This window comes from Callorhinchus milii, unplaced genomic scaffold (assembly GCF_018977255.1).
Source record: "Callorhinchus milii isolate IMCB2004 unplaced genomic scaffold, IMCB_Cmil_1.0 Scaffold610, whole genome shotgun sequence".
NCBI classification, from domain to species: Eukaryota; Metazoa; Chordata; class Chondrichthyes; order Chimaeriformes; family Callorhinchidae; genus Callorhinchus; species Callorhinchus milii.
The window spans coordinates 18158-32053 of record NW_024705351.1 but is presented as its reverse complement, the minus strand read 5'-3'; the positions used below and the strand labels follow the sequence as shown (position 1 = coordinate 32053).

The 13896-nt window shown below is 42.8% G+C and overlaps 3 protein-coding genes across 3 annotated transcripts; all 3 read right to left on the bottom strand.

Moving 5' to 3' along the window:
* Nucleotides 1–2619: 2619 nt before the first annotated feature.
* On the bottom strand, nucleotides 2620–6483 carry LOC121852234 (gastrula zinc finger protein XlCGF7.1-like; the record flags this gene model as incomplete). Its single annotated transcript, XM_042346322.1, has 3 exons — nucleotides 2620–2632; nucleotides 3252–3831; nucleotides 6102–6483. Coding segments are annotated over 3 exons (975 nt in total), but the record flags the coding sequence as incomplete, so codon positions are not given.
* Nucleotides 6484–8164: 1681 nt separating this feature from the next.
* Nucleotides 8165–9527, bottom strand: LOC121852233 (gastrula zinc finger protein XlCGF7.1-like; the record flags this gene model as incomplete). Its single annotated transcript, XM_042346321.1, has 4 exons — nucleotides 8165–8177; nucleotides 8811–9059; nucleotides 9106–9402; nucleotides 9457–9527. Coding segments are annotated over 4 exons (630 nt in total), but the record flags the coding sequence as incomplete, so codon positions are not given.
* A 1580-nt stretch (nucleotides 9528–11107) lies between these two features.
* LOC121852232 (gastrula zinc finger protein XlCGF7.1-like) lies at nucleotides 11108–12487 on the bottom strand (the record flags this gene model as incomplete). The annotated part of the gene is given in 5 exon segments (XM_042346320.1): nucleotides 11108–11135; nucleotides 11683–11815; nucleotides 11818–12070; nucleotides 12144–12466; nucleotides 12469–12487. Coding segments are annotated over 5 exon segments (756 nt in total), but the record flags the coding sequence as incomplete, so codon positions are not given.
* Nucleotides 12488–13896: the final 1409 nt, after the last annotated feature.

The following is a 13896-nucleotide window of genomic DNA, read 5'->3' as shown; positions in this document are numbered from 1 at the left end:
CACACAGAGCAATCAAACGGTTTTGTTAAAATAATTACACTAGGTTGGAGTAGTGCTGGAAATCACTGATATAATCAATTGCACCTAATACATTGATCTAACAGAGAAACAAACGTGCACATTCCAGGACTTTAACAGAAGTTCTCAATACTTTGATTATCCAGCCACTCCAGCAGCCATTTCTCATTATCAACCTGCATGGGGTCGAAATAGGAATTGTCGTCAGGGCTCAGTACATCCAGCCATCTCGCAGGATCCAACTGCATGGGGTCGAAATAGGAATTGTCGTCAGGACTCATTACATCCATGCATCTCTCAGGATCCACCTGCATAGGTTCGAAAGATGCATTTTTTTCAGGACTCATTGCAGCACTCTGTATTTCTCCTTTTGATTTCACTTTCCTATCATTGCGGATCTTCTCATGCTTGTTTCGGGGTGATGACCGTGTCCTCTCCAACGGAGAACAATTGAATGGCTTATCGTCCGTGTGTGTTTCCTGGTGACGATGAAGATTTGATTTCCGTGAAAATGGCTTCCCACACAGAGAGCAATTGAACGGCTTCTCGCCCGTGTGTGTTTTTTGGTGAGTGTGAAGATCTGCTTTACGGGCAAATGCCTTCACACAAACAGAGCAATTGAATGGCTTCTCACCCGAGTGTGTTTTTTGGTGATTGCGAAGAGTTGATGAATCTGCAAATGACTTCCCGCACACAGAGCAATTGAACGGCTTCTCGCCCGTGTGTGTTTTCTGGTGCTTGTGATGAGTTGATGAATCTGCAAATGACTTCCCACACACAGAGCAATTGAACGGCTTCTCGCCCGTGTGTGTTTTCTGGTGCTTGTGAAGATCTGATTTCCGTGCAAATGCCTTCCAGCACACAGCGCAATTGAACGGCTTCTCGCCCGTGTGTGTTTTTTGGTGAGTGTGAAGATCTGCTTTACGGGCAAATGCCTTCACACAAACAGAGCAATTGAATGGCTTCTCACCCGAGTGTGTTTTTTGGTGATTGCGAAGAGTTGATGAATCTGCAAATGCCTTCCCGCACACAGCGCAATTGAATGGCTTCTTACCCGTGTGTGCGTGCCGCTGTGGAGAGTTTTTCTGCTCCATGTGACTGATTTTTCAGAGCAGAGAAACTTCGTGGATGTCTGGCTCAAATCGCCAAAAAGCAACTCTCACTAACGTTTAACCGCCAAGAAAGCTAACTTTTTACCAACGTCTAACTGAGTCACAGTAACGTCTCGGAAGTCGGAATACACACGCGATTACCAGTTTATCCACTAACAAAGACACTTACTTGTTGATGCACGGCGTATCGATGTCCCTGTAACCCGTCTGAAGAGATCGCCACGAACTCTCCCGAAGCAAAGTCCCCAACCAGTCGCCAAGCAATCGTGCTCGCCAGGCTGGGTCTCGTGGAAGAAGGGTTATCTGCAGAGCGGGGAGTCGAGCGTCTATGCTCATCAAAATCCCTCTCGAAATGCCCTTGAGGTCTGATTTTAAGCCCTTTATAATTCCGCTCTAGCATCCAAATTCTTTGTTCTCGACTTGGCCTATTATGGAATTTGCATTCAATTGTTAATTTTTACATTAACAATCCGCATATCTAGCAACATAATACGTATGTACATATCACTGAATAATTGTACACTTCCGTTTGAATACGGATGTGCATCTCTATGCATAATTCCATGATTCGTGTTAATTTGCTAATATTCACCCCCCAATGTCCTCTAAACTGCTGCAAGTTTAGAGGATGATAAAGTGACATACAGTCTGAAGTATCAAAATTGGTGATCTCGAGCTTGATTTGGAATAAGATGTGCAAGTTTATACTGTACTGACTTTGTTTTATAAATATATTTAAGGACAATCGTGTTGAGCGGGGTGTTTCTAGAAAACGAGTGTTTTATATTAAAAATTCTGCCATTTGTTCGTGTAGTCGAACGCAATCCCTTTGTACTTACACTGCTGTGTATGTCCACTCGTGTGTGGGTGTGTGTACATGAGAGTGTATGTGTACTCGTGTATGATTATGTATTGGAACAAACAAATTATTTTTATATTGTGTCGTACAAATAATTGAGGGGCAACGTGGTAGGAATGCGCCACCACAACAGGGAACTACAGGGATGAGACTCCCCGCTCGTGGTGCGAAATGAATGAAAACAGCGTAGAAACACATGCACACTCGTGTGTGAATGCACACCGCTGTATATACAGTCGTGTTTGGATGCACACTCGTGTGTGTATGTCTACTCGTCCGTGTTTTTTAAAGGAAAACTATGGTAGCAATAACGTACGATGAGTCATCTTTAAAAACAGGTCTTTATTAATCTGCAAGAAAGCTCACGTTAATACTCGTATCGAAATCTTTATTAATACGCATGCTCAAACAGGAAAGGAACTAGGCAAATTATTTCCCAATAGGAATTCAACAGTTAAAATATATTCTTAAAATCAAACACGTAAACGTCGATTTCCCTTTGACGTCCTTTTCGACTGAAGCCATTCGTCCAAAGTATAAAATTGTTGTCATTCTGAAATCCGTGAACACTTCTGGAACTTAAAGGAAGACATTCATCTGAACACATTATAGAGCATTCACAACATCACTCTAGCTTGAAGTCCTAGAAATCACCGAAAAATATATATGAGACACGAATACTCCACTACATCAAGCCATATCTCAGGATGCAACTGCATGGGGTCGAAAGAGGAATTTCGTTGAGGACTCATGACAACATTTTTACTCTTTGTTTGATGATGCCTGTGAAGTGTTACTGACTGTGAAAATGCTTCCAACACACAGAGCAATCAAACGGTTTTGTTAAAAGAATTACACTAGGTTGGAGTAGTGCTGGAAATCACTGATATAATCAATTGCACCTAATACATTGATCTAACAGAGACACAAACGTGCACATTCCAGGACTTTAACAGAAGTTCTCAATACTTTGATTATCCAGCCACTCCAGCAGCCATTTCTCATTATCAACCTGCATGGGGTCGAAATAGGAATTGTCGTCAGGGCTCAGTACATCCAGCCATCTCGCAGGATCCAACTGCATGGGGTCGAAATAGGAATTGTCGTCAGGACTCATTACATCCATGCATCTCTCAGGATCCACCTGCATAGGTTCGAAAGATGCATTTTTTTCAGGACTCATTGCAGCACTCTGTATTTCTCCTTTTGATTTCACTTTCCTATCATTGCGGATCTTCTCATGCTTGTTTCGGGGTGATGACCGTGTCCTCTCCAACGGAGAACAATTGAATGGCTTATCGTCCGTGTGTGTTTCCTGGTGACGATGAAGATTTGATTTCCGTGAAAATGGCTTCCCACACAGAGAGCAATTGAACGGCTTCTCGCCCATGTGTGTGTTTTGGTGAGTGTGAAGATCTGCTTTACGGGCAAATGCCTTCACACAAACAGAGCAATTGAATGGCTTCTCACCCGAGTGTGTTTTTTGGTGATTGCGAAGAGTTGATGAATCTGCAAATGACTTCCCGCACACAGAGCAATTGAACGGCTTCTCGCCCGTGTGTGTTTTCTGGTGCTTGTGATGAGTTGATGAATCTGCAAATGACTTCCCACACACAGAGCAATTGAACGGCTTCTCGCCCGTGTGTGTTTTCTGGTGCTTGTGAAGATCTGATTTCCGTGCAAATGCCTTCCAGCACACAGCGCAATTGAACGGCTTCTCGCCCGTGTGTGTTTTTTGGTGAGTGTGAAGATCTGCTTTACGGGCAAATGCCTTCACACAAACAGAGCAATTGAATGGCTTCTCACCCGAGTGTGTTTTTTGGTGATTGCGAAGAGTTGATGAATCTGCAAATGCCTTCCCGCACACAGCGCAATTGAATGGCTTCTTACCCGTGTGTGCGTGCCGCTGTGGAGAGTTTTTCTGCTCCATGTGACTGATTTTTCAGAGCAGAGAAACTTCGTGGATGTCTGGCTCAAATCGCCAAAAAGCAACTCTCACTAACGTCTAACCGAGTCACAGTAACGTCTCGGAAGTCGGAATACACACGCGATTACCAGTTTATCCACTAACAAAGACACTTACTTGTTGATGCACGGCGTATCGATGTCCCTGTAACCCGTCTGAAGAGATCGCCACGAACTCTCCCGAAGCAAAGTCCCCAACCAGTCGCCAAGCAATCGTGCTCGCCAGGCTGGGTCTCGTGGAAGAAGGGTTATCTGCAGAGCGGGGAGTCGAGCGTCTATGCTCATCAAAATCCCTCTCGAAATGCCCTTGAGGTCTGATTTTAAGCCCTTTATAATTCTGCTCTAGCATCCAAATTCTTTGTTCTCGACTTGGCCTATTATGGAATTTGCATTCAATTGTTAATTTTTACATTAACAATCCGCATATCTAGCAACATAATACGTATGTACATATCACTGAATAATTGTACACTTCCGTTTGAATACGGATGTGCATCTCTATGCATAATTCCATGATTCGTGTTAATTTGCTAATATTCACCCCCCAATGTCCTCTAAACTGCTGCAAGTTTAGAGGATGATAAAGTGACATACAGTCTGAAGTATCAAAATTGGTGATCTCGAGCTTGATTTGGAATAAGATGTGCAAGTTTATACTGTACTGACTTTGTTTTATAAATATATTTAAGTACAATCGTGTTGAGCGGGGTGTTTCTAGAAAACGAGTGTTTTATATTAAAAATTCTGCCATTTGTTCGCGTAGTCGAACGCAATCCCTTTGTACTTACACTGCTGTGTATGTCCACTCGTGTGTGGGTGTGTGTACATGGAGTGTATTTGTGTACTCGTGTATGATTATGTATTGGAACAAACAAATTATTTTTATATTGTGTCGTACAAATAATTGAGGGGCAACGTGGTAGGAATGCGCCACCACAACAGGGAACTACAGGGATGAGACTCCCCGCTCGTGGTGCGAAATGAATGAAAACAGCGTAGAAACACATGCACACTCGTGTGTGAATGCACACCGCTGTATATACAGTCGTGTTTGGATGCACACTCGTGTGTGTATGTCTACTCGTCCGTGTTTTTTAAAGGAAAACTATGGTAGCAATAACGTACGATCAGTCATCTTTAAAAACAGGTCTTTATTAATCTGCAAGAAAGCTCACGTTAATACTCGTATCGAAATCTTTATTAATACGCATGCTCAAACAGGAAAGGAACTAGGCAAATTATTTCCCAATAGGAATTCAACAGTTAAAATATATTCTTAAAATCAAACACGTAAACGTCGATTTCCCTTTGACGTCCTTTTCGACTGAAGCCATTCGTCCAAAGTATAAAATTGTTGTCATTCTGAAATCCGTGAACACTTCTGGAACTTAAAGGAAGACATTCATCTGAACACATTATAGAGCATTCACAACATCACTCTAGCTTGAAGTCCTAGAAATCACCGAAAAATATATATGAGACACGAATACTCCACTACATCAAGCCATATCTCAGGATGCAACTGCATGGGGTCGAAAGAGGAATTTCGTTGAGGACTCATGACAACATTTTTACTCTTTGTTTGATGATGCCTGTGAAGTGTTACTGACTGTGAAAATGCTTCCAACACACAGAGCAATCAAACGGTTTTGTTAAAAGAATTACACTAGGTTGGAGTAGTGCTGGAAATCACTGATATTATCAATTGCACCTAATACATTGATCTAACAGAGAAACAAACGTGCACATTCCAGGACTTTAACAGAAGTTCTCAATACTTTGATTATCCAGCCACTCCAGCAGCCATTTCTCATTATCAACCTGCATGGGGTCGAAATAGGAATTGTCGTCAGGGCTCAGTACATCCAGCCATCTCGCAGGATCCAACTGCATGGGGTCGAAATAGGAATTGTCGTCAGGACTCATTACATCCATGCATCTCTCAGGATCCACCTGCATAGGTTCGAAAGATGCATTTTTTTCAGGACTCATTGCAGCACTCTGTATTTCTCCTTTTGATTTCACTTTCCTATCATTGCGGATCTTCTCATGCTTGTTTCGGGGTGATGACCGTGTCCTCTCCAACGGAGAACAATTGAATGGCTTATCGTCCGTGTGTGTTTCCTGGTGACGATGAAGATTTGATTTCCGTGAAAATGGCTTCCCACACAGAGAGCAATTGAACGGCTTCTCGCCCGTGTGTGTTTTTTGGTGAGTGTGAAGATCTGCTTTACGGGCAAATGCCTTCACACAAACAGAGCAATTGAATGGCTTCTCACCCGAGTGTGTTTTTTGGTGATTGCGAAGAGTTGATGAATCTGCAAATGACTTCCCGCACACAGAGCAATTGAACGGCTTCTCGCCCGTGTGTGTTTTCTGGTGCTTGTGATGAGTTGATGAATCTGCAAATGACTTCCCACACACAGAGCAATTGAACGGCTTCTCGCCCGTGTGTGTTTTCTGGTGCTTGTGAAGATCTGATTTCCGTGCAAATGCCTTCCAGCACACAGCGCAATTGAACGGCTTCTCGCCCGTGTGTGTTTTTGGTGAGTGTGAAGATCTGCTTTACGGGCAAATGCCTTCACACAAACAGAGCAATTGAATGGCTTCTCACCCGAGTGTGTTTTTTGGTGATTGCGAAGAGTTGATGAATCTGCAAATGCCTTCCCGCACACAGCGCAATTGAATGGCTTCTTACCCGTGTGTGCGTGCCGCTGTGGAGAGTTTTTCTGCTCCATGTGACTGATTTTTCAGAGCAGAGAAACTTCGTGGATGTCTGGCTCAAATCGCCAAAAAGCAACTCTCACTAACGTTAACCGAGTCACAGTAACGTCTCGGAAGTCGGAATACACACGCGATTACCAGTTTATCCACTAACAAAGACACTTACTTGTTGATGCACGGCGTATCGATGTCCCTGTAACCCGTCTGAAGAGATCGCCACGAACTCTCCCGAAGCAAAGTCCCCAACCAGTCGCCAAGCAATCGTGCTCGCCAGGCTGGGTCTCGTGGAAGAAGGGTTATCTGCAGAGCGGGGAGTCGAGCGTCTATGCTCATCAAAATCCCTCTCGAAATGCCCTTGAGGTCTGATTTTAAGCCCTTTATAATTCTGCTCTAGCATCCAAATTCTTTGTTCTCGACTTGGCCTATTATGGAATTTGCATTCAATTGTTAATTTTTACATTAACAATCCGCATATCTAGCAACATAATACGTATGTACATATCACTGAATAATTGTACACTTCCGTTTGAATACGGATGTGCATCTCTATGCATAATTCCATGATTCGTGTTAATTTGCTAATATTCACCCCCAATGTCCTCTAAACTGCTGCAAGTTTAGAGGATGATAAAGTGACATACAGTCTGAAGTATCAAAATTGGTGATCTCGAGCTTGATTTGGAATAAGATGTGCAAGTTTATACTGTACTGACTTTGTTTTATAAATATATTTAAGGACAATCGTGTTGAGCGGGGTGTTTCTAGAAAACGAGTGTTTTATATTAAAAATTCTGCCATTTGTTCGTGTAGTCGAACGCAATCCCTTTGTACTTACACTGCTGTGTATGTCCACTCGTGTGTGGGTGTGTGTACATGAGAGTGTATGTGTACTCGTGTATGATTATGTATTGGAACAAACAAATTATTTTTATATTGTGTCGTACAAATAATTGAGGGGCAACGTGGTAGGAATGCGCCACCACAACAGGGAACTACAGGGATGAGACTCCCCGCTCGTGGTGCGAAATGAATGAAAACAGCGTAGAAACACATGCACACTCGTGTGTGAATGCACACCGCTGTATATACAGTCGTGTTTGGATGCACACTCGTGTGTGTATGTCTACTCGTCCGTGTTTTTTAAAGGAAAACTATGGTAGCAATAACGTACGATGAGTCATCTTTAAAAACAGGTCTTTATTAATCTGCAAGAAAGCTCACGTTAATACTCGTATCGAAATCTTTATTAATACGCATGCTCAAACAGGAAAGGAACTAGGCAAATTATTTCCCAATAGGAATTCAACAGTTAAAATATATTCTTAAAATCAAACACGTAAACGTCGATTTCCCCTTTGACGTCCTTTTCGACTGAAGCCATTCGTCCTAAGTATAAAATTGTTGTCATTCTGAAATCCGTGAACACTTCTCGAACTTAAAGGAAGACATTCATCTGAACACATTATAGAGCATTCACAACATCACTCTAGCTTGAAGTCCTAGAAATCACCGAAAAATATATATGAGACACGAATACTCCACTACATCAAGCCATATCTCAGGATGCAACTGCATGGGGTCGAAAGAGGAATTTCGTTGAGGACTCATGACAACATTTTTACTCTTTGTTTGATGATGCCTGTGAAGTGTTACTGACTGTGAAAATGCTTCCAACACACAGAGCAATCAAACGGTTTTGTTAAAATAATTACACTAGGTTGGAGTAGTGCTGGAAATCACTGATATATCAATTGCACCTAATACATTGATCTAACAGAGAAACAAACGTGCACATTCCAGGACTTTAACAGAAGTTCTCAGTACTTTGATTATCCAGCCACTCCAGCAGCCATTTCTCATTATCAACCTGCATGGGGTCGAAATAGGAATTGTCGTCAGGGCTCAGTACATCCAGCCATCTCGCAGGATCCAACTGCATGGGGTCGAAATAGGAATTGTCGTCAGGACTCATTACATCCATGCATCTCTCAGGATCCACCTGCATAGGTTCGAAAGATGCATTTTTTTCAGGACTCATTGCAGCACTCTGTATTTCTCCTTTTGATTTCACTTTCCTATCATTGCGGATCTTCTCATGCTTGTTTCGGGGTGATGACCGTGTCCTCTCCAACGGAGAACAATTGAATGGCTTATCGTCCGTGTGTGTTTCCTGGTGACGATGAAGATTTGATTTCCGTGAAAATGGCTTCCCACACAGAGAGCAATTGAACGGCTTCTCGCCCGTGTGTGTGTTTTGGTGAGTGTGAAGATCTGCTTTACGGGCAAATGCCTTCACACAAACAGAGCAATTGAATGGCTTCTCACCCGAGTGTTTTTTTGATGAATCTGCAAATGACTTCCCGCACACAGAGCAATGCGAAAAGTTGATGAATCTGCAAATGACTTCCCGCACACAGAGCAATTGAAGGCTTCTCGCCCGTGTGTGTTTTCTGGTGCTTGTGATTGCGAAGAGTTGATGAATCTGCAAATGACTTCCCGCACACAGAGCAATTGAACGGCTTCTCGCCCGTGTGGGTTTTCTGGTGCTTGTGATGAGTTGATGAATCTGCAAATGACTTCCCACACACAGAGCAATTGAACGGCTTCTCGCCCGTGTGTGTTTTCTGGTGCTTGTGAAGATCTGATTTCCGTGCAAATGCCTTCCAGCACACAGCGCAATTGAACGGCTTCTCGCCCGTGTGTGTTTTTGGTGAGTGTGAAGATCTGCTTTACGGGCAAATGCCTTCACACAAACAGAGCAATTGAATGGCTTCTCACCGAGTGTGTTTTTGGTGATTGCGAAGAGTTGATGAATCTGCAAATGCCTTCCCGCACACAGCGCAATTGAATGGCTTCTTACCCGTGTGTGCGTGCCGCTGTGGAGAGTTTTTCTGCTCCATGTGACTGATTTTTCAGAGCAGAGAAACTTCGTGGATGTCTGGCTCAAATCGCCAAAAAGCAACTCTCACTAACGTTTAACCGAGTCACAGTAACGTCTCGGAAGTCGGAATACACACGCGATTACCAGTTTATCCACTAACAAAGACACTTACTTGTTGATGCACGGCGTATCGATGTCCCTGTAACCCGTCTGAAGAGATCGCCACGAACTCTCCCGAAGCAAAGTCCCCAACCAGTCGCCAAGCAATCGTGCTCGCCAGGCTGGGTCTCGTGGAAGAAGGGTTATCTGCAGAGCGGGGAGTCGAGCGTCTATGCTCATCAAAATCCCTCTCGAAATGCCCTTGAGGTCTGATTTTAAGCCCTTTATAATTCCGCTCTAGCATCCAAATTCTTTGTTCTCGACTTGGCCTATTATGGAATTTGCATTCAATTGTTAATTTTTACATTAACAATCCGCATATCTAGCAACATAATACGTATGTACATATCACTGAATAATTGTACACTTCCGTTTGAATACGGATGTGCATCTCTATGCATAATTCCATGATTCGTGTTAATTTGCTAATATTCACCCCCCAATGTCCTCTAAACTGCTGCAAGTTTAGAGGATGATAAAGTGACATACAGTCTGAAGTATCAAAATTGGTGATCTCGAGCTTGATTTGGAATAAGATGTGCAAGTTTATACTGTACTGACTTTGTTTTATAAATATATTTAAGTACAATCGTGTTGAGCGGGGTGTTTCTAGAAAACGAGTGTTTTATATTAAAAATTCTGCCATTTGTTCGCGTAGTCGAACGCAATCCCTTTGTACTTACACTGCTGTGTATGTCCACTCGTGTGTGGGTGTGTGTACATGAGAGTGTATGTGTACTCGTGTATGATTATGTATTGGAACAAACAAATTATTTTTATATTGTGTCGTACAAATAATTGAGGGGCAACGTGGTAGGAATGCGCCACCACAACAGGGAACTACAGGGATGAGACTCCCCGCTCGTGGTGCGAAATGAATGAAAACAGCGTAGAAACACATGCACACTCGTGTGTGAATGCACACCGCTGTATATACAGTCGTGTTTGGATGCACACTCGTGTGTGTATGTCTACTCGTCCGTGTTTTTTAAAGGAAAACTATGGTAGCAATAACGTACGATCAGTCATCTTTAAAAACAGGTCTTTATTAATCTGCAAGAAAGCTCACGTTAATACTCGTATCGAAATCTTTATTAATACGCAGGCTCAAACAGGAAAGGAACTAGGCAAATTATTTCCCAATAGGAATTCAACAGTTAAAATATATTCTTAAAATCAAACACGTAAACGTCGATTTCCCCTTTGACGTCCTTTTCGACTGAAGCCATTCGTCCAAAGTATAAAATTGTTGTCATTCTGAAATCCGTGAACACTTCTGGAACTTAAAGGAAGACATTCATCTGAACACATTATAGAGCATTCACAACATCACTCTAGCTTGAAGTCCTAGAAATCACCGAAAAATATATATGAGACACGAATACTCCACTACATCAAGCCATATCTCAGGATGCAACTGCATGGGGTCGAAAGAGGAATTTCGTTGAGGACTCATGACAACATTTTTACTCTTTGTTTGATGATGCCTGTGAAGTGTTACTGACTGTGAAAATGCTTCCAACACACAGAGCAATCAAACGGTTTTGTTAAAATAATTACACTAGGTTGGAGTAGTGCTGGAAATCACTGATATATCAATTGCACCTAATACATTGATCTAACAGAGAACAAACGTGCACATTCCAGGACTTTAACAGAAGTTCTCAATACTTTGATTATCCAGCCACTCCAGCAGCCATTTCTCATTATCAACCTGCATGGGGTCGAAATAGGAATTGTCGTCAGGGCTCAGTACATCCAGCCATCTCGCAGGATCCAACTGCATGGGGTCGAAATAGGAATTGTCGTCAGGACTCATTACATCCATGCATCTCTCAGGATCCACCTGCATAGGTTCGAAAGATGCATTTTTTTCAGGACTCATTGCAGCACTCTGTATTTCTCCTTTTGATTTCACTTTCCTATCATTGCGGATCTTCTCATGCTTGTTTCGGGGTGATGACCGTGTCCTCTCCAACGGAGAACAATTGAATGGCTTATCGTCCGTGTGTGTTTCCTGGTGACGATGAAGATTTGATTTCCGTGAAAATGGCTTCCCACACAGAGAGCAATTGAACGGCTTCTCGCCCGTGTGTGTTTTTGGTGAGTGTGAAGATCTGCTTTACGGGCAAATGCCTTCACACAAACAGAGCAATTGAATGGCTTCTCACCCGAGTGTGTTTTTTGGTGATTGCGAAGAGTTGATGAATCTGCAAATGACTTCCCGCACACAGAGCAATTGAACGGCTTCTCGCCCGTGTGTGTTTTCTGGTGCTTGTGATGAGTTGATGAATCTGCAAATGACTTCCCACACACAGAGCAATTGAACGGCTTCTCGCCCGTGTGTGTTTTGGTGAGTGTGAAGATCTGCTTTACGGGAAAATGTCTTCACACCAACAGAGCAATTGAATGGCTTCTGTGTTTTTTGGTGATTGCGAAGAGTTGATGAATCTGCAAATGACTTCCCGCACACAGAGCAATTGAACGGCTTCTCGCCCGTGTGTGTTTTCTGGTGCTTGTGATGAGTTGATGAATCTGCAAATGACTTCCCACACACAGAGCAATTGAACGGCTTCTCGCCCGTGTGTGTTTTCTGGTGCTTGTGAAGATCTGATTTCCGTGCAAATGCCTTCCAGCACACAGCGCAATTGAACGGCTTCTCGCCCGTGTGTGTTTTTTGGTGAGTGTGAAGATCTGCTTTACGGGCAAATGCCTTCACACAAACAGAGCAATTGAATGGCTTCTCACCGAGTGTGTTTTTTGGTGATTGCGAAGAGTTGATGAATCTGCAAATGCCTTCCCGCACACAGCGCAATTGAATGGCTTCTTACCCGTGTGTGCGTGCCGCTGTGGAGAGTTTTTCTGCTCCATGTGACTGATTTTTCAGAGCAGAGAAACTTCGTGGATGTCTGGCTCAAATCGCCAAAAAGCAACTCTCACTAACGTCTAACCGAGTCACAGTAACGTCTCGGAAGTCGGAATACACACGCGATTACCAGTTTATCCACTAACAAAGACACTTACTTGTTGATGCACGGCGTATCGATGTCCCTGTAACCCGTCTGAAGAGATCGCCACGAACTCTCCCGAAGCAAAGTCCCCAACCAGTCGCCAAGCAATCGTGCTCGCCAGGCTGGGTCTCGTGGAAGAAGGGTTATCTGCAGAGCGGGGAGTCGAGCGTCTATGCTCATCAAAATCCCTCTCGAAATGCCCTTGAGGTCTGATTTTAAGCCCTTTATAATTCCGCTCTAGCATCCAAATTCTTTGTTCTCGACTTGGCCTATTATGGAATTTGCATTCAATTGTTAATTTTTACATTAACAATCCGCATATCTAGCAACATAATACGTATGTACATATCACTGAATAATTGTACACTTCCGTTTGAATACGGATGTGCATCTCTATGCATAATTCCATGATTCGTGTTAATTTGCTAATATTCACCCCCCAATGTCCTCTAAACTGCTGCAAGTTTAGAGGATGATAAAGTGACATACAGTCTGAAGTATCAAAATTGGTGATCTCGAGCTTGATTTGGAATAAGATGTGCAAGTTTATACTGTACTGACTTTGTTTTATAAATATATTTAAGTACAATCGTGTTGAGCGGGGTGTTTCTAGAAAACGAGTGTTTTATATTAAAAATTCTGCCATTTGTTCGCGTAGTCGAACGCAATCCCTTTGTACTTACACTGCTGTGTATGTCCACTCGTGTGTGGGTGTGTGTACATGAGAGTGTATGTGTACTCGTGTATGATTATGTATTGGAACAAACAAATTATTTTTATATTGTGTCGTACAAATAATTGAGGGGCAACGTGGTAGGAATGCGCCACCACAACAGGGAACTACAGGGATGAGACTCCCCGCTCGTGGTGCGAAATGAATGAAAACAGCGTAGAAACACATGCACACTCGTGTGTGAATGCACACCGCTGTATATACAGTCGTGTTTGGATGCACACTCGTGTGTGTATGTCTACTCGTCCGTGTTTTTTTAAAGGAAAACTATGGTAGCAATAACGTACGATCAGTCATCTTTAAAAACAGGTCTTTATTAATCTGCAAGAAAGCTCACGTTAATACTCGTATCGAAATCTTTATTAATACGCATGCTCAAACAGGAAAGGAACTAGGCAAATTATTTCCCAATAGGAATTCAACAGTTAAAATAT